A 24881-nucleotide genomic window follows, 5' to 3' on the forward strand; every position below is an offset into this window, starting at 1 on the left:
AAAAAGTGGAGATACAGACATTCTGGAAGGGAAATTGAGCTGCCAGGGTGAGAAGGTAGGGCAGTGTCCCTTAAACAGTCATTCTGATTTGTCAGACTATCCTTGATTTTGTGAGGTTTCAGAATTCTTTTTGAACCCCTCTTGCCATTTCTTCTTAAACATCTGTTTACATGCATTTTACTGAGACTTTGTTTGCCAAAAATTAGATGAGTGGTAAGCGAATCCCTTAGAAAATTTGGAAAAAAACGGCTTAAAAATCTTAGAGATTCCCTGTATCTGTATCCAAAGGAGAATTTAAAATCTCATTTTAACATCATCTGGCAAGTTCTCTGAATGCATCCAGGCAAACCTCGTCAAAACAGTATCAGTGAGCAGAGCCCTAGAGAAGTATCAACAGAGTAATACACATCCTGTAAACAATGAGTAGTGACCTGTACAATAGAAGTAACTAAATTATTTAAAGCATATTTTCTTCATAAGAAGAAGCTGCAGACAAAACATTCCTCATACTTTCATAATTAGTCAGAACAAACATTAACATATAAGCCTGACAATTCAAAAGTCTGAAAATCAAAGTCGAAGAAGCATACACTTCCTTCCCATATTTATCAATGATCTCCCCATCCTTATCAGAAAGAGTAAACTTGGAATTAACTAAATGTTTAGCAGCAGTAGAATTAACTAAAGGTAGTTTGAGATGATTGCATAAAAAAAGTAAAAGACTGTGGAGCTTTATAGATCCTATCTGCCTTTTAGGGACAGTTGGCTGGCTACCAGGAAACTGCAGGTAGTAATACACACATACTCCAAAGCTGACAGAACTGGAGGAATGAGTAAAGGTCCTGGAAATTCCTTCAGTAGCAGTTCATAGAATTTTCTTAAGGACCTATGAAACCTCAGTGTTCTCCCACTGAAAAAAATGGCACATTATGGAAATAGTCTCAGAGATATAGAAACACCTACGGGGAGAATCAGGAACTGAGCTCTCTTCTGAATCTGAAATCTGAGGAGAAAACCCTGTATCTGTCCCTTCATCTTCCTGTCCAGATTCAGAATATTGAATCTCTTCAGGAAACAAGGAATCCCTCTTTCTTTAACCAGAAACTACTTTACAATAAGGATCAATCGCCTGAATTAAACCCTGAGCCAGACCCAGTAAAATACTCCTGTTTAAGAAACTTTGAGGAGGGGTAAATATATGTTTAGTTTTCTTTTTCTTTTTTGACAGGAAAAATGTGACTAAAAGTGATATTAATGGCAGCAGCAGCTGCCCGAGAGATGGGCACAAAATTCTGACAAAACAGGGTAGTCTTTGCAGTTTACTCTCCTAAAATCAACAAAATTAGCTCTCCCTTGCCCACCAAGGGGATCTGAATAGCTGTAGGGGATGTAACTAACCCTGGTCCATACTGGCTGTAGGTGCTACACCACAGGGAAACAAGGTAAAAGATTAGTGGTCTAAGGTACAACTAATGGCCACAGCAGAGTCACCCACTGTGGCTAAGGCACATTTCTAGCCTGCTGTGGTGGAAAAGGCTGTTTGCTTATTTTTTTTTTCTTTTTATGGCTGGAAGAAGGACCAGCAGTGGATCCAGTAGTTTGTTCCATGGTCAAGCTGAAAACAGTGCCTCTTTCCTGGGGAAAACAAGCAGCCAGTAAAACTTAAAAGTCTTTAAGTCACTCTTTTCACATAAAAATACAGTTGAAAGCAGTTAAAATACTTTGCCAGCCCCACAATATAAATTAAAGACAATTTCTCCACAGAAGAAAATGGTTTTCTATTACTTTAAACAACTTTTAAACTGGCAGGAAAAAAGAGCTCTCATTTAAAAGGACAATACGGTCTCGTGACAGTCCATTAAAACACAAATGCCTAGCTTTAAAATAACTTTCCTAAGCAGGAAAATGTTATTTGAACAAATATTTTTTTTTAAATGGAAAGTTTTTCGCCCAAAGGGAACTAATCTGTTCAGCAAAAGAACAGCAGAAGCAGACCTTTGATCTTTGAAAGCCTCAGAGGAGTATACTTTTTGGCCGTAGGAAAGCTCTGAAGGACTTGGTGCCCAAACCTGTATTTTTAGACAGGTCAGCTCAAGCTGACTGGGGGTTTTGGTGCATGGAAGAGGTCCTCTGGCTGACTTTTGCATTTAGTACATTAGTTATAAATATGATCAATATCTACCTCTCCTTCTAGGACTTTTTCTTGAGACTATGGGTAATAGGACAGGAGAAACAGAGCAAGTGTAATTTTTTGATATGAAAAAAATTAACCCCAGAAGTCACACAGAAAGTGGAACACTCAGCTGAGCAAGATTACTTTTCTCATGTATTGAAAAATGCTGCATGACAAATCTAGTATAGATGGAATCCACAATTGTAATAGTCTTCTCCAAGAAAAAACATCCTTGTTTCCCTCTACTTCCATTAAAAGCTTAAATGCTTTCTTCTACTTTTTATAAGACATTATAGGAGAAGGGAAGGAAAAGAAGAAGTAGCAGGAAAAAGATACAAAAGGTATGTTAATTACCATAAAGACAGATTCATGGTCTCTCATTTTCATCCTGTTAGTTTGGATCCCACCCTGGCACCTTTTTCTAAAGCTGCGGATCTGAGGCTTTGACTCCTCCCCTACCCATAATTCCTTCTTCTCCACTAAAGTACCTTAGATCAAGTTTGCTGACTTACCCCTAAATATTATATCTATCCGATGACTGAAAAATCTCTAGATGTCGCAGGGACCATATCAACACCACAGTGAGGTACAAAATAGACATTTTTAAAGACAGGGTCTTAGGTGAGGTTTGTCCAGTCACGAGAAGCTGTCAGTGACGATACTGGAGGGGATGTTGAACCAAACAAAAATGAGACAACACAGATATATTTATGTACTTTTATTTATTTTACATTTGTTTACCGGGAAAGTCCAGCTGGACATATATCCTTTTTCAGTGGAGCCCCTGGCAGAAAAGCTCCAGTGACAAACTGCATATTATATTAGTACAAAACTTCAAAACATTAATTTGGCACATCAAAACTTTAAAATATTAATATAGTACATCAGAAGTAGAGAAATAGGACAGTAGCATCAACATATCATAAATTATGAATATCAATAGAGTACGTAAGGAAATTAAAAATAGGAACAGTAGCATGTGCATATCGTAGATCATGAAGGTTTGTATTTACATTTTCTGTTGTTATGGAAGGTACATAACTTTTGCATCTGATGCTATCTTCATCTGATTCACCCTTTGGGACACATCCCCAAGCTGCAGAACACCTTGGCAGCATCAATGAAGGATATTACTGTGGACTGGGGAACCAAAAGAAGAACATGACATGGACTGCACATCCAATATGTAATGAGATAAAAAACTATGGACCATGGACCATGTTGCTGCTGTACAAATGTCATCAATGGGAACTCTTCATGAATTCTGTAGAAGTAGCTACTGCTCTTGCAGAATGAGTGTTCAGCTTTGTATGTAAGTGTAAAACCTCAGTTATTATAAATAAAAGAAATGCATTCTGACAGCCATTTGGAAAGTGTGACTTCATATGTCTTTTCCCAATTTTGCTTTAGAAAAGGATACAAATAGATGATCTGACTTTCTGATATCCTTGGTTTGATGTAAATAGAATCTGAGCTGTCTATAAACCTCTATTGTGTATAGTATATATTCCCCTTTGTTTGAGAATGTGGGAAAAAAGATGGGCAAATCAACTGACAAATTCAGATTTACTTCAGTCTTCATCTTTGGTAGGAAAGAAAAATTAGTTCTCAAGGCCATATTGTCTTTATGAAAAAACAAATATGGTGGTTTGCAAGAGAATGTGTTCGTAATTCAGAAATCCATCTAGCAGATGTAATTGCAACACAAAGAATGGATTTCCATGAGACATATTTAAAGTCTACTGAAGCTACTGGTCTGAAGACTTTGTAGGTCAAGGCTTGAAACATACTTGTGATGTTTCATGGGGAACTGGATCTCTGGGTGGGGGCCTGAGTAAGAACAAACCCTTAAGGAAGGCTTTGGAGATTTTAACAGAAGCTATAGAAGCATCAGTATGCCGTATGTGAAAATTTCTTATGGCAGCCCTCTATACCTTGATAATGGGAAGACTGGACCCTTTCTGAAAGAGTTCTATTTGCTGAGTGAGTGAGTGAGTTATCTTTTGGACTGAATTACTGTGATCCCCACTAGCTATACAATGTGAAGCAACAGGCCACAGTGCTAAATCAGAAGATACCTGGAAGTAGTAATAAGGAGCCAGTCATATAGGTATGGGAACACCTAGATCCCTTGGAGTCAAAGATGAGCTACTACCACTGAGATGGCTGAAGTCTAAAATCAGCCTGCAGTCCCATGTCTTCTTTAGAATAAAAAACAACCTGAAATAGACTAAAGATCCTAACTGGAATCTGGGCACCTGTTGGATGAATTTTTTTTTCTATCAACTTGGAAAATAAAAGTTATGAACTCACTATAACTATGCATCTGTGTTGTCTGTTTTCATCCTTCCTCAACTGATGAGTCTCAGAGCTCAGCTGACTTCGGATCTGACGTCATCCACCTATAAAGGCTTAAATCCATGATAAACATTTTAAATTTACCTTGGCCACTGGTTCAAAAGGAGACTGAGTCAAGGCTTGTAGGAAAATATTCAGATCCCATGGTGGATTAGGATCTTTAATGGGAGGTTAAAGTAAGATGGTACCTTTTAGAAAGTCAGTACACAATCTATATGAAGCCAAAGAAGACTGGTCATGTCCTATATGAAAATCTGAGATAGCTGCAAGCTGAATTTTCACAGTTGAATAACTGGCACCACCGTTAAAAATGGAAGCAAGAAAATCAAGAACAGCTGAAATGGGTGCTGAAAAAGGATGAATTTGTCTCTGTGCCTCCCAAAGGGAGAATCTTTTCCATTTACTCTTATATACCTTTCTAGTAGAATCTTTCTGAGAAGATATAACGATGCATCTAACTGGGGATGAAAACTTGGACTGTATAGCCATCATTGGAAGAGGAGAAGCCATGTGGTCAGTTTGGGGATCTGAATGTCTGGATGATTCATTCCTGATGGGTAAGAGAAATGATCTTAGATCGGGTCTAACACCTAACAGGATGTACAAGATGAGGCCACAGTAAGGAGAACCACACTTGTCGATTCCTGAAAGGAGCAATGAGGATTACTTCGCACTTCTGGTATGATGCTATCTGAAAGAATTCTGGGGTCAGTAGAACAGGAGGAAAATAATATAGAAGTCTCAGGGACTAAACTGTGGACAAGAGAGTTTCTCAGTGACTCCACTTCTGAGGGGATTAAGGCAAAGTATCTGCTGCACTTGGAGTTGAGTGGGGAGGCAAAGAGATGACAGCATGGTTGATTTCACTGACAGAAAAATCATTTCTGCCACCACAGGATTGAGAGACCACTTGTGAGGTACTAATATGGACCTGTTCAATTTGCCTGCTAGTATGTTGGACTACCTCAGAATGTACATTCCCAAGATAAAGCGGTTGGAAGATATCACCCACTGCCAAACTGTCATCACTTCTCAACATATAGGGTACATCATCATAGGTACATCGTAGGTTAGTACTAAGCTAACTGCCTTTGTGAGCCATTTTAAGCTTAGCCAATTATCCCTTGTGAGACTCAAACCCTGCACCTTGTGTTTGTAAGGCAAATACCTTAGCCATTAAGCCATCCTCCCAACCTATGATGATGCACTAATAGTTAAGGTCTTTGCTTCCCATGTACAACACACAAGATTCGAGCTTGACCTCTGGCCAATGCCTGTCTGGAGTTATGTTCTCCCTGTGAATCTGTGGGGTTCCTCCCACCATTTGTTTCCATCTCAAACTCACCAATGAATAGAACTATGGGCAGCAGCACAGACTCTATATGGTGCTCTATAAAGGGAAGCATTATATAGATCAATGTCTTTGGACATCTACTGTGGTGTACAGTATCCTTAAAATAGAACACAGATCACAGACTGTATGCCAGAGCATGGCTGGCCACTCAACAGTGTAAATTATGGCTCTAGGTGATTCGGTCATGTTGACTATTGTTGCCAAATGGAAATGGGTATTTGCCAATGATAAGTGGGTTGAGGAACGGCCTTTTCTGACCTACACCAGGGACCCATGCATGATGGGACATGCATGCCTGCCATAAAGCCCAGCAGCCCTTGGTCAATAAGCTACTGGCCGGCCAATGTCCAGTTGCCTAGCCTGGGTTACTGTGTTGAGTAATAGCTGGACATAAATCCAATCAGCCTGCCAAACATGAACTAGGAATTGCTACACTTAATTTAGGTTCACTTGCAGGATGGAGCTTGGAAGTAGATGACATGATGGTAAGGAGGAGGCTGGACATCCCATGTATTCAAGAAACAAGATAGAAGGGCAGTGCAGCAAAGCCACTCAGCTTGTGATACAGAGTCTACTACTCAAGATGAGTACAGGCTAGAAATAGTGTGGGAATTGTGATGAGACAGAAGGCAGTGAGGGATGTCAACAGAATTAGGGACAGACTCATGGCAATCAGACTCCAGCCTAATGATAGAGCAGTATTCATAATCTCAGCCTATGCCCCACAGCAGAATTGTGACAGTGAAGAGAAGAGTACATTCAGGCATTCTGTAGGACCTACTACATAAAGCAGGATAACATAAATTGGTGTTCATAATAGTTGACGTGAATGCACATATTAGGACAGACAGACAGAATAGGATATGAGGACTGCCTGGGTCCACATAGGTTCATAGGTTCATACGAGGCTATCTGCCCTAGGGCATTTATAAGCCTAGCCAGAGTATGTTTGGCTTTCGCCACCCATTTTAAATTAATTTTGCTATGCCCTTTTTCGAGGTTAGTATACTGTGCCTCTGTCTAACAGTGACACAGAAGTGATACCCTGGGTAAACTACGATCTCCCATCCACTCATCAAGATTCCTCTTGAAGAGAGTCAATGAGGGACTCTGCCTAACCTGGACTGGGATTTTATTCCAGAGTGAAGGGAGCCTCTGGGTTATGAATCTGTCCCTCCAGCATGTCCTATTTATTTCAGTGCTGAGGTTCAAGTCTCTCGAGCGTGTAGATCAATGGGATTTGGATTTTTTGAGGTGCAGCATGTCCTTTAATTCCGGGTTGGACATTGCTTTATACGTCAGGCACAGGTCGCCTCTGAGCAGGCGGTATGCCACTTAGTAGAGCTGGAGTTTCTTTAACCAGGCAGAATATGGCATCTGTTTGAGCCCTTTGATCCTCTTGGTGAGGTACTTTTGGGGTCTTTCCAGTTGCTGCAGGTGTTTGGTAAGGTACATCCCAAAAGGGGCATTTTACTCGATTATGGGCCTGATGACGGATGAGTAAAGAGGCACGATGACCTCCCCTAATCTAGATGTGAATCTCTTCATGATTAGGTGGGCTATATAAAATGTTTTTCTAACCACTTTGGCCACGTGGTTGTCAAATGATAGATTGCTATCAACTTGGGTCCCCAGGTCCCTAATTACTTCTTCTGTACTTAATGGATTACCAACTATGTGGTAATTTGTGGGCACTTTGTTTTTGCCAAAGGGGATGACTATACACTTTTTGGCATTTAGCTTGAGACCATGGCTCTGGCACCAGTTGTCTGTTTCTATGAGGCCCTTTTGGAGGATGCTTGTGTCGGCTGGAGAGTCGATTATGGAACCCAGTTTGCAGTCATCTGTGAACTTGGTCAGCCACAGTCCTTCTGTGTTGGCCTGTACCTCCGAGAAATATATACCGAACAAGAGAGGTCCCAGGACTGAGCCTTGTGGGACGCCACTTGTAACTGGTTTGGAGTCTGACATGGCTCCAGCAATTCTAACCATGTGGGTTCTGTCCTTGAGCCAGTGTGCAACCCATCTAGTGACATAGAGGTTTATATTTAAGCTGGTGAGCTTATCTATAATGGTGAGGTATTGTATCAAGGCTTTTGTGAGGTCCAGGTAGGCTGTGTGGACCACCTTCCCTTCAATGGCCTTGGTGACTGTTTCAAAGAAGTTGACCAGGTTTAAGAGGCAGGATCTGCCCTTAACAAAGCCGAACTGGGTAGGATCCAGTGTCTGTAGGTCCCCAATATCTTTATTTATGAGGTCCATGATGATCCTTTCCATAGCTTTGCAGACCAAGCTAGTGAGGCTTATGGGGCGATAGTTTCCAGGGTCTGTTGAGGCACCACCTTTGTGGAGAGGGACCACTGTTGCTGTCTCTTTGGGTACATATCCTGTAGTAAGGCTGAGATTGAACAGTAGTTTTATGTTTGGGTTTAGCTCTTCTTGGAGTTCATGTAGGCCCAGGACACCATCTAGTCCCATTGATGCTGTGTTTTTTGCTTTGGAGAGGGCAGCTCTTATCTGAGCATCTGAGATGTCAGGGGGGCAGCACTCTGCTGGGAAAGATATTTGCCCTTTTGGTGGGGGTTTGTGCTGAACCTGTCAGCTAGGATGTTGGCAATGTCTGTGGGTTCAGTGTATTTTTGTCATTTTGGACTAATTCTGAGCATATCTGGGAATTCCCACCCAGGTTCCTAACATAACTAAAGAAAGCCTTGTGATTATCCTTAGTGTCCTGTGCAATTTTTCTCTCGAAGCTGGCCTTAGACGATTTTATGAGTGCCCTTAGTTTTTGCTAATACTGATCAGAGATGCCTTCCTTTTTTGGGATTTTGCTCTATCATGTAGCAGCTTCCTCCTTCTATTGTATAGTTTGTTTATGGCTGGGGTCCACCAGACAGGACGCCTGCCTTTGGAGGATTGGGTCTTGGTTTTATTTGGGATTGCATGATCCATGCATTCCTGAAGGTGTTCATAGAATGCATTTATAAAGGATTCTGTGGTCTGGGCCGTATTTTCCACAGGCCCGGGGGCTTTGAAGGATTCCACCTCGGTTTTGAGGAGTGTGAAATTTGCTTTAGAGAAGTTTTTCACTGTGGTTTTCTGGGCAGGGGGTGGGGTCGGGATGTGAATATCCAGTGAGATCAGTTTATGGTCTGATCTTACCAGTGAGGGATACACTTCTGGTGTGGAGCATAGAGTCCCCATGTTGGTGATGATCAGGTCTAGTATGTTTTCCCCTCTTGTGGGAGTGGTAACAAGTCGTTCCATAGCATTTGAGTTTATGAATTCTAGGATGGCTGGGACAAAAAGAATAAAGAAGGAGAGGAGGCAAGTCTAGATGTCTGTCTGGCAAATGGCTTGATAGTGGCAGATCACATACAAAAGTGGCCAACTTCCTCCTAGTATGGAAAAATCACTGAGGTAGCATCAGTGATTGCAAAGTCATCCCCAGAGAAGGCTCTAAGGTCAACAGTGACCCGGCTGAAGACCTGGAAGTTGAGTGGAGAGAAAGTACAACAGTACAAGAAATTATTTGGAGATCTAGTACCCCCCAAAAAGGAGAAAATAGGTGGATTGAAGAAAAATGGCAGCAACTCATAACACTGTGAGGACTACAGAACAGATATGTGGCTGAGCCAGGAATGGAAATAAGGTACATTAGGATAGCTGGTGATGGAATGCCGAAGTCCAGGAGGTCATCAAAAGAAAGAAGGAATACAGGAAAAATTGAGAGATAAAAAAGACAGGCCAGGCTAGGAAGGTATACTGGCTGGCTAACAGAGAGGCAAAGAAAGGAGTTGCAATAGCAAAGAACAGGTATTCAGAGAGGCACTCTACCAGCTTCTGGAAAGAGACTCAGTGGCACAAGAAACTAGATATGCTTGAAAGGCAAAGACAGAAAGATAAAGAAGACAGACACCCTTCATAAGGGATGCCAGCAACAACCTGCTCACCAGTCCATAGGACATCAAAGGCAGATGGATGGAGTACTTCCAGCAGCTTCAGAATGAAGAAAACTCCAGTGAAGCTGTACTGCCCCAGACTTAGTCTACAATATGAGAAGAAGAGGAGCCCACCCTAGAAGAAATAAGAATAGTATTAAGGACAATGAAGTTAGGGAAAGCAGCAGGCTCAGATGAGGTCACAGCAGATATGATTAAGATGCTGGGTGACATAGGGGAGAAATGTCTCATGGCAGTGTGGTGAGAAAGGCATATCTCAAATGACTGGATGATAAGCATACTTGTGCCATTATACAAGACCAAAAGGGATATTCACAACTGTAGGCAGTACAGAGGTATCAAACTCATGTCACATTGCATGAAAGCTCTGGATAGGGTGATTGATAAATGGATATGAACAATAGAAGAAAGTAAGATGGGAAATGAGCAGTTCAGATTCAGATCAGGCTGCAGCACAACTAATCCAGGGTTTACAGTGAGACAGATAGTTGAGAAGAAACTAAAGATGGTGGAACAGTCCAACTGGGCATTCCTAGACCTGGAGAAAGCATATGACAAGGTTCCAAGAAAGCTGATTTGGGCAGTAATGCAGTGGTTTGAAGTCCCAGAAACATTGGCATAATTAGTGCAGGCTATGTACAAAGATCCAATGACTCAAGTACAAACAGTGTTCTGTCTCAGAGAGGGGCTCCCAGTGGGAGTGGGTGTACAACAGAGTTCAGTTCTCAGCCCACTGCTTTTCATTCTGATGATGGATTACATTAGCAAACAGGTCAGAGGGGAGAGATCAACAAAGCTATTACATGCAGATGATGTAGCATTACAGGCAGACTCTGAGCAACAACTTCAGAAAAGGATGGGAGAATAGAATGCAAAACTGAAGGCACATGGGATGAAACTAAGTACAGATAAGTTGGGTCCATATTACATGATCAAAACCGTAGGTTATTGAATGCCTAAAGGTCGATCACTAAATATCGAACTGTGAAAATCACGAACATCCGTTTCCACACAGGGAAACAAGTCATTTAGCTGTTATGCAGATTTTCCCCTTTTTACAATGTAGAGCGATCTCAGAGTTGGTATATTTAGTTAGGGGGGTGTGGAGGACACAGCCTCTCACATTGGATGGTGTGGGGCAAAGACCCCCACTTGATTTCTGTTTACAATTTTTTTTTTTAGTTTGGCTAATGGCATTGTTTCCCTGTGTGGAAATGGCCATTTGTGATTTTACAGTTCGACATTTAGTGATCAACCTTTAGGTATTCAATAACCTAAGGTTTTGATCATGTAACATAGACCCAGATAAGATAGTGGTAATGTTAGCAAATTGGGGAAACCTGAAGAAGATGGGAAGTGAGATAGAGGGGAAGATAGTGGAACAGGTTAACAGCTTCAAGTATCTGGGATGGGTGATTGAGGAGAAGGAAAGTCTAAATGAAGACATCAAAATTAGAATCAGAGGGGCTGCAGCCAACTGGCATAGAGTGTCAGGTATAATGCATCACAGAAGAATGCCAAAGAAGCTGAAAAGTAAGGTGAACAATACAGTGGTGCAACCAGTACTAATGTATGGTATAGAAACCTGAGCAGTAAAGGCAGATCAGATGAGGAAGCTAGAGGTGATGGAAATGAAGTACTTGAGATGGTTGGTAGGTGCACACTTTGGGACAGATTAAGAAATGAGGACATAAGTGCAGAGGCCAAAATAGCTCCAACTGCAGAAAAGATCAAAGAAAACAGATTACAGTGGTTTAGCCACATGTGCAGGAAAGCAGAAGACAATTTGGTGAAGAAGTTTTGGGACAGACTGGAAGAGGGTAAGAGGAAACAAGGGCATCCAGCAAAGAGGTGGATGGATTGTGTGAAAGGAGATCTGTGACAGTCAGGCATGAGTGTTTAAGAAGACAGGAGTGTGGCATTGAATCGAGGGAGATGGAGACAGTTTGCATGACACCCCAACCCCATGTAGAAAATGGGAAAAAATAGGTTGATGATGATGATAATGATAATGTATTAGAGGAGAGAAAATATGATTTCTGATAGACCACTGCACTGTCTGTGTCCACTGAAGTATTCCTGTGTAATCTCTTGCTATTTGTATTACAGTTATGGAAGCTGCCATGGATCCTAGAAGTTGGAAACTCAACTTGGCTGGTGGGGAAAAATGAGGTAGTAAATGGGACACTTGGTCGCTTAATGTGTTTATCCATGATTGAGAGAGACTTGTTATTTGCATAACCATGTTCAAACAAGCACCAATGAACTCCAGGACTTGAGTGGGGGAGAGTTAAGATTTGGCATAGTTCACTATAATGCCCATTAAAAACATAGCTCAAGAAAGTAGTCCCTAACTTGAATCAGAAGATTCTTGGTGGGAGCAGAGAAGAGCCAGTCATCCAGATATAAAAACATTCAGAATCCTAGCAGTGTCAAGTGAGCTGTGACCACTGCCATGCACTTGGTGTACATCCTGGGGGCTGTGTTGATACAAAAGGGCAGAGATCTGAATTGATAATGACTGGTTCCCAGTCAGAGGTGAAGGAATCTCCAGGACTGCCTATCTATTTTTATGTGATAGTATGGATCCCGGATATCTGTCAAGCACATCCAATTGTCCTTGTGCAGAAGTAGCAGAATGGACTGAAAAGTGACCATTTGGAACTTGGAGTGTTTGACATATTGGTTTAATCTGCTGAGATCCAGGGTGGGTCTCATGTCCCTGATTTTCTTTGGCACTAGAAAGAACCTTGAATAAGTTCTGAATCCTTGTTGGTCTGGGGGAACCAATTAGATGACTTTTTTCAAGCAGTTTTTGAATTTCTATGGCTGTTACTTTTCTCTGACTGGGTGGAACCTCTGGGAGTTTTTTTGAATGATTGGGGGGCTGAAGGGAAAAGGGTATGTAACATCCTCTGATGATAATCCTCTGCACCAAATTGTCTTTTGTGATAGCTGTCCAGATTTGTAGATGCAAGGATAAGTGACCCCCAACTGCCTCCAGAGTACAGCAGTTAGGCAACCCTTCAGTGGCACTGATAGGGTTTCTCAGAAAAAGGAGCTCTGAAACCCTGATTTTGTGGGCCCACTCTGCTACATGGGTGTTGTCTATTATTAGAGTTTCCCATTCTGCCTTGGGGGGGATCTGTCCCCATAAGAGTTGTGGGAAGAACCTTGTGACTTCCAGTACCACATTTTTCTGCCACATTTCTGATTTCAGAAAAAGGTTCTTTGAGGCATAAAAAAATGGATTCCTACAGAAGATAAGGTCCACCCATCTTGTTTACTCCTGGACAGGGTTTTTTTAACCTTGGGACCAAATGAGATAGATCCATCAAAGGGAGCATTGATGAAGGATGACTTGAAAGGCTTAGAAAGTCACAGAGGTGTATTCAGGTGTGCTGGCTCATGGTTATTCCTGAACCCACAGCTCGTGAAGCACCTTCTAAGGCATGTGCAATAAGCCTCATACAAACATTCAGTAGGGACTGCAAGGTGGCTAATTGCACAGAAACAGTCTTCTTGCTTTCTGCAGACATGGACCCAGGCAGGGCTTTGGAAAACCCTTTGATCAAGTCCCTGTGAAACCTTTTTACATGTGCCAATTAATTCACTGACCTAAGGGCAAAGGTCACTGATGCATACAACTCTCTTTTGGGGGACAGAAAGTAGAACTTTGCTCAGCAAGTTCTTTCTTGGTGGCCACAGCTACCATCATAGCATTGACAGGGGACTCTTGCTCCAGTGGGACTGATCCTTTGGTGCAACTAAATATTTATCCGGTCATTTGGGAATTGGCTCCATGAAATCTGGATCCTTCCATGTCCAGTTGGAGATGAGGCTTACCATCTTGTCCACTGAGAGGACTATCCAGGACATGGACCCAAGCAGGGCTTAGCCAGCTCTGAAAGCCTCAAGAAGCACTAATACTTCTTGAAAAGGGGAACCAGAAGACCAACCACCTTTCTATCTCACAAGCTTGAATATTTCATTGAATGAGGCATCCAAGGAGTGACCTGGAGAACCCTTTCCCCTCATCAAAGTCAGTGTCTTCAGTGAGGAATTCCTGTGGGGAATCTAAGTGCCTCCTATTGTATGTATGCTTCCAAGGGGGCTCTCCAGTGGGATGTTCCAGAGAGGACTCAGAAGTGTGAGGTGAGCCCTGAATGAGGACTGTCTCAAGTGTTGTATGGACCAGCTGCCCCAGTGTGACAGGATGTATAGGATCCAAGACCACAGCAGACAGTTGTGAAGTGGGTGGGCCCGAAGGAGTAAGCATGTCTTATCCACAAAGGTGGATAAAACTCTACTAGCTTGAAGGCTGAAGACATAGGAAAGACAAGAATTGCCCTGGCAGGAGCAGAAGACAGCTACCCAGGACAGTTCAAAACATCACCATGGCTCTGCCTTGTGGTGGAAGTCAGAGCTGAACTGTCCAGCACTGAGGCTCAAAGAGGAAGAGATGGCTCTAAGGGCATTGGAGTCAACCCTAACCCCCGATTCAGTGCTGACACTTTGGCTGCAAGATCCTTCAAGCACTTACAATGTCAGAGCTGACTGGATCAGAGATGCAACTGGAGTCGAAGAAGGCCAAGCCTTTGGATCCAACGTAGATAGATTTGGGATTCTAATAGGTTCATAGGTGTGTACTGTGCTAATGGCCCTGGAGCCTTTACAAGCCTAGCCCATAGAAGTGCCCTGGCTTTGTGCCACCTGACATTAGTTCCCAGTGCCTCTATCAAGTAGAGCCACTGGAGTGATCCCCTGGGTGAACTTTCTATTTCCCATCCTCATCAAGATTTCTCTTGAAGAGGGCCATTGAGCTGCTCTGCTTGATGGGGAACACTCCACTGGCTCTACTTGTTAGAGGCACTGGGAACTAACGTCAGGCGGCATGATGCCAGGGCACTTCTATGGGCTAGGCTTGTAAGTTGGTGGTTTGGTCTTAGATGGTGTCAGATCCTATGGCCCTGATGGATTTGATAGCTTTGAGATTTTTTCTGGTGTAGAAGAACCTAGAATAGTGGAAGAGAAATGATAAGGGGATCATTCCCTTCCTTCCTTACACTTACTCAAAGAATCCCCTCTGACCTTCTCAGGAGGCTTTTTGGAAGGGGGAGGTCCAGCAGACACAGATGCAGAGGTAGAAGATACTGTAAAAGAAAAAGAAGAAGGCAAAAGACCCTTCAAAAAATTTTGCTGAGGAATTCAACCAAGACATAATGGTTGAAGCTTGTGCATACTTCACAGTCCATAATCAAATGGGAAGTCCCCATAAAACAGACACACTCCTAGTGGGAATCGGAGTTTGGTATTTTCTGCCCATAGGAGGTGCATTTCTTAAAGCTGGTTGGCTTGTCTGACACTATCTAATAATATAGGAGAAAAAATTGGGTGAGGAAAAAAGGTTACCATCGATGGTAAAGGAAAGAAAGCTATCACCAAGAATAGTAACTCTTAGAGTACCTAAATACAGGTAGCAAATGGAGGAAAGTTTGAGAATAGAAGGCCTACTACAGAAAATAAACAAAGTCGCTCTCTCTCTCTCTCTCTCTCTCTTTTTGTTTTGTTTTTTTCACTAAATAGGGGGGGGGACCAGAAAAGATGTAAGCACAAGAAAATAAGCTATACAGTTATAAAAAGGAGCAAATGTAAATGTAACATATCCAGACTTATGCAAAAATGCACCTGAGCTACAGAAACCATGTCCATTTTCAGAAGTGACAAATGAGATCTGGGGTAATGCTGTTACAAAGGAGGATTATGGGTACGGTGAGGAGTTTGAGCTATGGATCCAAGTCTTTAGAAGTGGCTGAAGTCAGATCCGAGGTCGGATCTGAAACCTATCAGTTGAGCAATGGACAATAAAGACAACATCAGATCCTCTGTTGATGCAGATTCCCACTGACTGGGTGACTTGTTGGAACAATGGAAATCTTTTATTTCTTCTTTGGATGATAAGAAAAAAGAATGATGTAGTCTGTGATGATTATCACTAACACCTAGAAATCCATTGTAATAGTTTTTCAGGCTCGTGGGTGCAAGGATAAGCACCCCCGAATGTCTCCAGAGTGCAACAGTTGGGTAACCCTTTAGGATCACTGATAGGGTCTGTCAGTAAAGAGTCAGTGAAAACCCTATTTATGCTGTCCATCTCTGCCCCTAGGGTGACTTCCATTCAGGTTGCCTCCCCCTCTACCCATAGAGGCCTGTCTCCTCAAGTGTCTTGGTGATAATGCTGTGACTTTCTGAACCACATTTTTTACTGTCCCCTTTGGTAAAGAAAAAAGGTCCTCTGAGGTGTGGATAAGCTAACTCCAACAACAGACAGGTTTTTGCCATCCTGTTCACTCCTAGTAAGCATTAATTTAACTTTTGGTCCAAAAAGAGTGGAACCATCGAATGGGGCATTAATGAAGGACATCTTAAAGCCTTCCACAAAATCACACAGATGTATCCAGGCATACTGACATATAGTAATGCCGGTGACTGCTGCTCTGGCTGTGCAATCAGCTGCATTGGAAATCAGGTGCATGGACATATTAGAAATAGACTGCAGGGTAGGCAATTGGGAGTCCACTGTCTTTTGAATGTCTGCTGGTAAATTACCTAAGAGACACTTGGTAGGTTTCTTGGTCAACTCCCTCTGAAAACATGTCATATGTGCAAGATAGTTCAGCATTCTAAGTGTCAAAGTTACTGAAGCATACATCTATTGTCCAAACCTGTCCAATGGTCTTGAACCCCCCGTTATAGAGATAAACAGAAGAACTCTCCTAAGACAGGTCTTTTTTCATGGCTGCCACTACTACCATGGCATCTATTGGTGTATCCTTGCACTAGTGCTTCCTGTCTTTCAGAGCTACCAAATCTAATCTGGTTTCTTGGGAACAGGTTCCACATCATCAGGGTCCTTCCATGCCCACTGTGCCACAAGGTCTGTAAGAGCATCAGTGGGTGGTACCACCCAGGAAACAGATGAGCCAGTACCAAAGGCCTTGAGGAGCACATATTCAGCTGGTGAGGAAGTTTCAGTGGACCAACCCCCTCACTGTTTCTTCAATTCTAGGTTGTCACCAAAGGTGACTTTTTCAAGGGGGGATCTCAGGAAACCTTTACTTTCATATAAATCTGTATCTTCTGTGACAGACTCTGGAGAGGAGTCTAGGTGTTTCTATTTGCAAGTCTGTTTTCTAGGACCTTGTCTCAGGAGAATCTGAGGAAACAGATCCAAATCAGACTGGGAACTCGAGTGGTGAGTATCCTCTAGGCCTAGAGGTACTGACTGTTCCTATTGATCTGAATGAGTGGAGTAAGTCACAGGATTCACTAGAAGTTGGGATGGATCTGAGCTGGAAGGTAACACCTGATTCTTTGGCCAAGCCAAAACCCATTCAAATGCTTCAAAGGCTGACACCATGATTAGTGCCGAAGCAATATCCTTCCTATCCAAGGATGAAGGAACAATCCCAGCCCCAAATAGAGTCAGCTCTAAAACTGACCTCAGACCCAAGTTATTGAGAGCCAAAACATAACAGGGGCCCTGACACAGACACTTCAGCTCTGAGAATCGTCTCAATCCAAACGAATCAGAGTCAAGACAGTAAAGGATGTAGCTGAGCTGCTGATTAAGCTAACTTGCTCAAAATCATAAGTACCTATGGAGATCTTTTCCTGGACTATTAATTTCTCTTCTCTTCGGATTATTTTCTCTCTCTCTCTCTCTCTCTCTATATATATATATATATATATATATATATATATATATATTATATATATATATATTTTTTTTTTAAGTTATTTCTCTCTCTCTTTTTTTCCTTTTTCTTATCCATGTTCTTACCCAGAGAAGCTGAAGTACTAGACATTGATGGATGAAAGGATGAAGCCCCTGAATGAGGGAAGAGCAAACCTTTTATGACAAGTTTTTCTTTGTGACCTTGACTGGCCCTAGTCAGAAAAGAAGCAGAAATATCACAATTTGCCTTCAGTTAGGTAGAGCCCAATCAATACATGCATAAAGAGTGTGGGTCTTGAGGTGGAATTTTATGTCCACAAGACATGTACTTCTTGAAACCTTGAGGTTTGTTTGACATTAGAGTAGAAGCCAACAACAATAATAACAGCAGCAAGAATACATATGTGCAAACTTATTCTAAGAAACATTAAAGAGCTACTTGTCAGAAAAATTCTCTATTTATCTAAATATTTATTTCAGACCTACTTCTAAAGAGAGGGACATGCATTTAACTCTAAGTATGAGAAAAAAAACTATCTAACTATTTAATTCACTACTTAAGCAATATCAACAACTCAACACAGCACACCTATAATCCTATTTAAAAAAAGTAACAATGCTATCTACTATTTCTAATAACTAGTCTAATGCTAAATATAGACAGGGTTAGGGAGGAGAAATCTCTGCTATGAATGAAGAAAAAGACTTTCACATATCATGAAATACAGAGCCCTTACAACACGTCGGAAAGTTCCAGCAGGAAATGAGATCTGAGGCAGTTTGCTGTTGAGAATGGAATTATGGGTAGAGAGTGGAAGAGTCAGAGCCTCTGATCCACAGCTTTAGAAAAAGGTGCCAATGTTAGATCTGATCAGATCCAACTAAGCAAAGGCTGAAGCAGACAAAAATAGACAACATTGGATCTGTTAATTTTTTTGTTCCACGAAAGTTTATACATTTCTATATCTATTTGCTAAACTTTTTCTTATTACAATTTGCAAAATGCTTATGGCTATCTACCTTGTACAGCTCTTCTAAACAAAACATACATTTAAGGTAGTAATCTTTGAAATATTTAGAAACATTTTCTTTGGCCACAACAACATATTCTGTCAGTACTTCTTGGAGATGTCAACAGCATTACTCCACAAAAGTGAAGAAAAAAGCACTTTGTTGAATACAAGAGTAATCAAATTTTTATGCTTAACACTGCCCCAGATGTATGGTAGAAAAAGACAAATTAATAGTGAAAGCAAGACAGAGTGACCATTCACTTTAGGTGGCATAGTAGAAAAGAGAAATAGGAGATGCACTCTTTTACAGACCAACTGTCCTCTAATGATGATCACTGAGGACTACAGCTACCCAACCCTATAGAAATCAAAGTGCTGAAAAGTTCAGGACAGAAAACTGAGATCCATCTCTAGCTTGATTTTTTCCTAATCATATAAGATTTACTGCAACAGTGATCCTCATGCTGAATAATCATGCATGTTTCTGAATTACATTTGAAGTGTCAACAGTATGGTGTAAAGGGCACGGTTCTTCTTTTATGCCACACCAGTCTATTTTAGTGTGATTTTTTTTAATTATTCATAGTGCATTAGGGGTTACAAAGCATAGCATGATGATAATTTTTACTACAATCCTGCAGTTTGAGAGAGGAGATTCTTCCTGAATCCAAGTCAGTATCGCTGAAGCAACATTTGGGACAAAAGCTTGCCAATTTATTAACAAAAGCATAAGCATATTCAGGGACACTGCAGATGACTGAATTTCTCTAGTATGTACTGTGCCTGACATACCTTTCTTTCAAGGTCAAAGGGCCATAATACTACAAACAAAGCATCCATCACAATCTGTTCATAAAGAAGATATGGAGTACAGAAATCATAATACTACAGAGCTCTTTCTCATTTTTTTTTTTTGCATCTGGCTACTAATAGTATTCTGTTTTTTTTTTTGTTTGTTTAACACAAGCTTCATTCAAAGTGGTAGACACCACAAAAATGGGGGAGAGGGTGCAGTTTGTTAAAATGAGTATACAGTTCAGCAGAGATGGATGGCTGCCACTCATTTTTTTTTTTTTTTTTTTTGCGGCACTATACATACTGCTTTCATTACTCCTACAATCTTGCCATGTACAACATTTTCAGATAGGACTGCTATCACTGAAAAAAAAAACACAAATAAAACCAAAAGTGAATGAAACTTTTTGAAAAACAATTACCACGTGCAACCATACCTGCAAGGATCAGTCTCATCTAAGGAAATGATCCCATGTGATCTACAGTCCAGCAACAACTGCTCCACATTGAAGACCAGGAGTTGAGACAGGTGCAAAAGCTGTGAAAGAAGATCAAAATTAGATAAAGAAAGCACAGTTGTGTAAGTACATTTACCATACCAATAGATATTCTAATAGAGGATTACTGTAGCAACCTAAACTACGTGGGTTATATCCTGCCAAGGATATGACCTACCAGCCAGCTTATAAAGGCTAAAGGGCACCTTCCACTCACTATTAACTGGTGGAGGCTTGAGCAGAACACCATATAAAAAGCAGTTACAGTGCCAAAAGCTTCAGAGCTTTCTTGCCACAAGAAGGGAGGCAGTAGCCTGAAAGGATAAATGCTACAAAACACAAATCAATAATAACTATATACACAAGGGTATATGCATCCACACTCTGGCAATGCAAAACAAAAAAAAAAAAAACAACTAGAGAAGGAGGATGGAGGGAGGAGATGGCTACTGCAACTGTGACCTATTATAACACCTACTGTTATGGTAAGTTTACTTACATAACTGTACTATGTTCAACATTAGACTACTGTTCCAGTAGCCTCAGTTATTTGGTTAGATTATTATAGTTTAGAAACAAAAATGGAGGAGGAGGTAAATTAATGATCCAGAAGCCCCTGGAGAATAGTCCTAGCAAACCCAGTTTTGCACCTGAAAACTAAATCAAGTTATAGTGTTTTGTAAAAGTATGTAATGAGGACCAAAGTGTTGCCTTTGGAATACTTCTAGAGTCAAAGCCTTTAAAGAAAGCCACAGAAGAAGCCAAAACGTATGTGGAATGGGTTCTAGCCATGCCAGAAAGTGGCTTGTTATGTTATGAATAGCAAAAAAAATTAGCATGAGACAGCCATCAAGAAAGAGTTTGCTTTGACACTGGTTGTCCCTTTATCTTACCTTTATGGGAGACAAACAGTTGATTAGATTTAGTAAAGAACTGAGTTTTGTTTAGGCAGTACCTGAGCTGTCTGTAGACATCCAGAGTATGAAGATTTCTTTCCCCCTTGTTTTGGGGTTCTGGAAAAAAGATGGGGAAATTAACTGAATTAATAGACTGGCTCAAGATAAACTCTGAAACCACTTTAGACATAACAGGATAAGTTTGTCAAGAAACCCTGTCCTTGTGTAAAATGTGGTATGATTGATTTGTCACAGAGGCTTGTAACTCAGATACTCTTATAGCAGAAGTCAGAACAATGAGTGAAACAGTCTTCCACATTAAGAACATCAATTCAGCAGATGAACTGATTCAGATGGAAAAAGAGGGTAAGCACAAAATTCAGATCCCAAGGAGAAGCCACCTGATTTCTAGGTGGATGGATATGTAAAACCACTTTCATAAACTACTTGATTTCAGAAGAGGAAAAAAATGGGGAATCCAAGGCCAAACAAGCAGACAAGGCTGACAGATGCATCTTGACAGAAGAATGAGAAAGCCCAGAGGACAGTAACTCACACAAATAATTAAGAACCAGAGGCAGACAAGCCTTAAAATGGTCCTTGTCATTGGAATGGCACCAACTGAAATCTTTTAAACTTACACATATATGATTTTCTAGTTTTAGATTCTTTAGCCTCCTTCAGTACCTGCTGCACGGCCTCAGAAAAGTGGTGCCTAAAAGGTATCAACATTTTATCATCGAGACAGTCAGTGGAAGAGATTTCAAGTTAGGGTGAATCAAACAAATACCATCTTGCATGAGTAAATCCATTTTGTAGAGAAGCTTGTGAAAATTGCCTTTGGCCAGTTTCAAAAGAAGGGAGAATCACTGCTGCATGGGTTAAAAGGGAGCCACCAGCACTACCTTTGGGGAGTCCTTCTGAACTATTAAAAGAACCCTGAATACCAGTGGAAAGTGTTGAAAACATAAAGGAACATTCATATCCATGCAAATAAGAAAGCATCTGTCTTCCAGGCCTGTTTGCAAGGAATCCAGGAGCAAACTTTCTTTAACTGCCTATTCTGAGCGGTGACAAACAGATCTATGTGACATGTTCCCACAGCTGGATAAATTCCTGGAAGATCCAATGTTGCTGTAGTTTCCATGCATTAAGGACTGTCTTAGTCCTGTTTACCTTGTCAGCTAAAATGTTTTGCTCTGGTGGAATGTATGAAGCCTGAAGAGTCAAACTTGAGCTGAATTGCTACCTCCCACATCTCACAGCAAGTTTGCAAAGAGGGGAAGATGTGATCACCCCCAACCCTGTGTGCTTAAGCACCACACCACTATGGTGCCATCTGTGAAAATTTGCACAGTTCCTGGAGACAAGATGATTTAGGCTTTCATGGCATTTATTTATAAGTGCCATCATCTCTAAGACATTTATTTGCTTTTCTTTGTCCTATTTATTTCACAGACCTTGCAGTTTCAACCTATTGGCCATAGCTCCCCATGGCTGAAGCATCCATTGGGACAGACTAAAGAGGAAAGCAGAAAGGAGAATGGGAGACCCAGATTCTGAGAGAACTGGTTTACTCAGAATGGAACATCCATCTTTACAAATACCAAAACCGGGATGTAAAAAGATAAAGGGTGCAGGTAGTGAGTCCAGAATGACCTGAGGTGCCACTGATTTTTCCTGAAGTGAAGTCTGACAAAGGGAATCGTATAAAATCATAGAAGCCATGTATCCCAGAATCGTGACAAATTCCATGGCAGATACCTAATCTATGACTGGAAGATATCAGGAAAAACTATTGGAACACCTCTACTTATTCTGACAAAATAAAAGCTTTTCTCAGGGCAGAACCTAACTGACATCCTAGGAAAACCATTCTATTAAAAATAATAAGAGAAGATTGCTCTAAGTTCACTTGAAAACCCAGACTAAGCAAAAGATTCTGAAGACTCGCTCAGTGAAACCCTATCATGAAAAATAAGGAAGGACAGTTTGTATAAATGTGCGTGTAATTCCAACACATATTTTGCTGATGTAATGGCCACCAAGAAGATAGTTTTCCAACAAATAAACTTTAGATCTGATGAAGCTGCAGGTTTAGAAAGCTTTTTAGTCAAAGATTGAAGTAAAATTGTAACATCCCAGCGAGGAACCAGGTCACAAATTGGAGGTCTCAGTAAAAATGTTCCTCTAAGAAAGGCCTTTGTCACTTTAAGAGATGTAATAGAGGAATTATTATGTCCTATGTGAAATTTTGAAATGGCAACCATCTGGATTTTAATTGTGGAGTAGCTAGAACGTCCCATAAAAAGTTCGGAAAGGAACTCCAGAATCACTGGTAAGTTGGCTGAAAAGGGGTCTAATCCCTTCGAAGATGCCCATACAGAAAACCATTTCCATTTCCTTTTGTAAGTCTTTTTGGATGATTCCTGCTGAAAGGAAAAGACTATGTGGACTACCATAGCAGAAAACCTGGCATCTCTGGCTATTGTTAAAATTAGAGAAACCATGCAGTAAGCTTTAGAGACTGGAGATCCAGTAGAGGCATCCTGGATGGGTGACTGAAGACATCTGGGGTGAGATCTAGAACCCATGGGGGATGCAGAAGATGAGGCAAAGAAAAGGGAACCATACCTGCCAATGCCAAAAGGGGACAATGAGGATTACCCTGGTCTTGCATTCCATGGGTTTTTGAATGAACTTGGTGATGAGAGGAATTGGTGAAAAGGTGTAAAGGAAACCTGTGGTGCTGAGGACATCTCTCAGTGACTGACCCTGTGGAAGGTGAAGTAACTGCTGTATTAGTTGTTGAGGTATGAAGCAAAGAGGTCACAGCAAGGTGGGCACAGAAGCTGAAAATCTCCATTGCCACTTTTTGTTTATGAGACCACTCATAAGGCAATAGTATAGTTCTGCTCAACTTGTCCACTAATATATTGTATGTCTCTGAAATGTGTGTTGATACTAGAAAGTGGTTTGAAGACATCACCCACTGTCAAACTCACATGACTTCCCAGCAAAGAGGGTATGAATGTGTTCCACCTTATTTGTTGATGTACCAGACCAATGGCATGTTGTCCAAGTGGATGGCAATCACATCCATGGAAAGATGGTCCTGAAAAGCCTGAAACATTAGGAGAACTGCTCCCAACTCAAAGATGTTGATGTTAAGTTTGGCCTCTGTTGATGCCCACATCCCTTGAACTGCCTTCCCTTTTTAATGCCCCCCACACCACCCTAGAATGGAGGCATCCATGGTGACTGTGGCTTTGGGAGTAGAAAGACAAAAGGATCTGTCCTGAATAATTGACTGGGACATAATCCAACATTGTATATGATCCCTGCATACTTGCGTAAGATGAATACTTTTGTGAAGAGGGTGAGATTTTTGTGACCATTGTACTGCTAACATCCACTGCAGGACTCTCATGCGATATCTGGCCAAAGGAACTGCAGTAATGGAAGAGACCATCAGTCCTAAGAGTCATAGAATGAGTCTTGCTTGTGGCTGAGGGTGTTTCAACAACTGGAGGACCATGGACCTTAACAGACTGACTCTTGTTGGGGGGGGGGGGTTGCAATTTGTTGAACGTGTGTGTTTGACAACCTATAATTTCTATGCTCTGAGAGGGACGAAATGGAAGTTGACTATATAGAGTATATAGATATGTATATGTATATATATATATATATATATATATATATATATATATATATATATATATATATATATATATATATATATATCTACACCACCAAATTCCAGCATAAATATTTTTTTCCAGAATACTTTCAAAAAAGTCAGTCCATATGGCAATCCAAATAATTCAGGTTTAATGGAAGCAACAACACATACAGCAGTTAGCTGCCATACAGCAGCATCACGAACAGGTAACTCCACCCAGGAACAAGTGACTCAACAGACCGGTTTTGCCCCCTGGCATCATCAGTTTCTTGAGGACCTTCTTGATAGTTTGTGCTATGTGAATTTCGAATTTCAGGTTACTGTCAATTTCAACTCCAAGTAGTTTATTGTTGGTTGTTGGATCACTGTTTTACTTTTAGACAAGATGTTAAAAGAGTGATATGGTGGGG

General features: G+C 41.1%; 1 protein-coding gene across 1 annotated transcript in view; it reads right to left on the reverse strand.

The window, feature by feature from the left end:
- Nucleotides 1–20682, reverse strand: part of LOC122810767 (UPF0575 protein C19orf67 homolog) — a 358748-nt gene extending 338066 nt beyond the window's left edge. The window contains exons 1-2 of the mRNA XM_044082327.1: nt 20602–20682; nt 19831–19931 (exon numbers count right to left, since the gene is read on the reverse strand). Of these exons, the coding sequence (XP_043938262.1) occupies nt 19831–19931; nt 20602–20682 (182 nt within the window). The remainder of the gene's footprint in view (nt 1–19830; nt 19932–20601) is intronic.
- Between the last annotated feature and the right edge of the window lie 4199 nt (nt 20683–24881).

This window comes from Protopterus annectens, chromosome 9.part0, assembly GCF_019279795.1.
Source record: "Protopterus annectens isolate FY-2018-M chromosome 9.part0, PAN1.0, whole genome shotgun sequence".
NCBI lineage: Eukaryota > Metazoa > Chordata > Ceratodontiformes > Protopteridae > Protopterus > Protopterus annectens.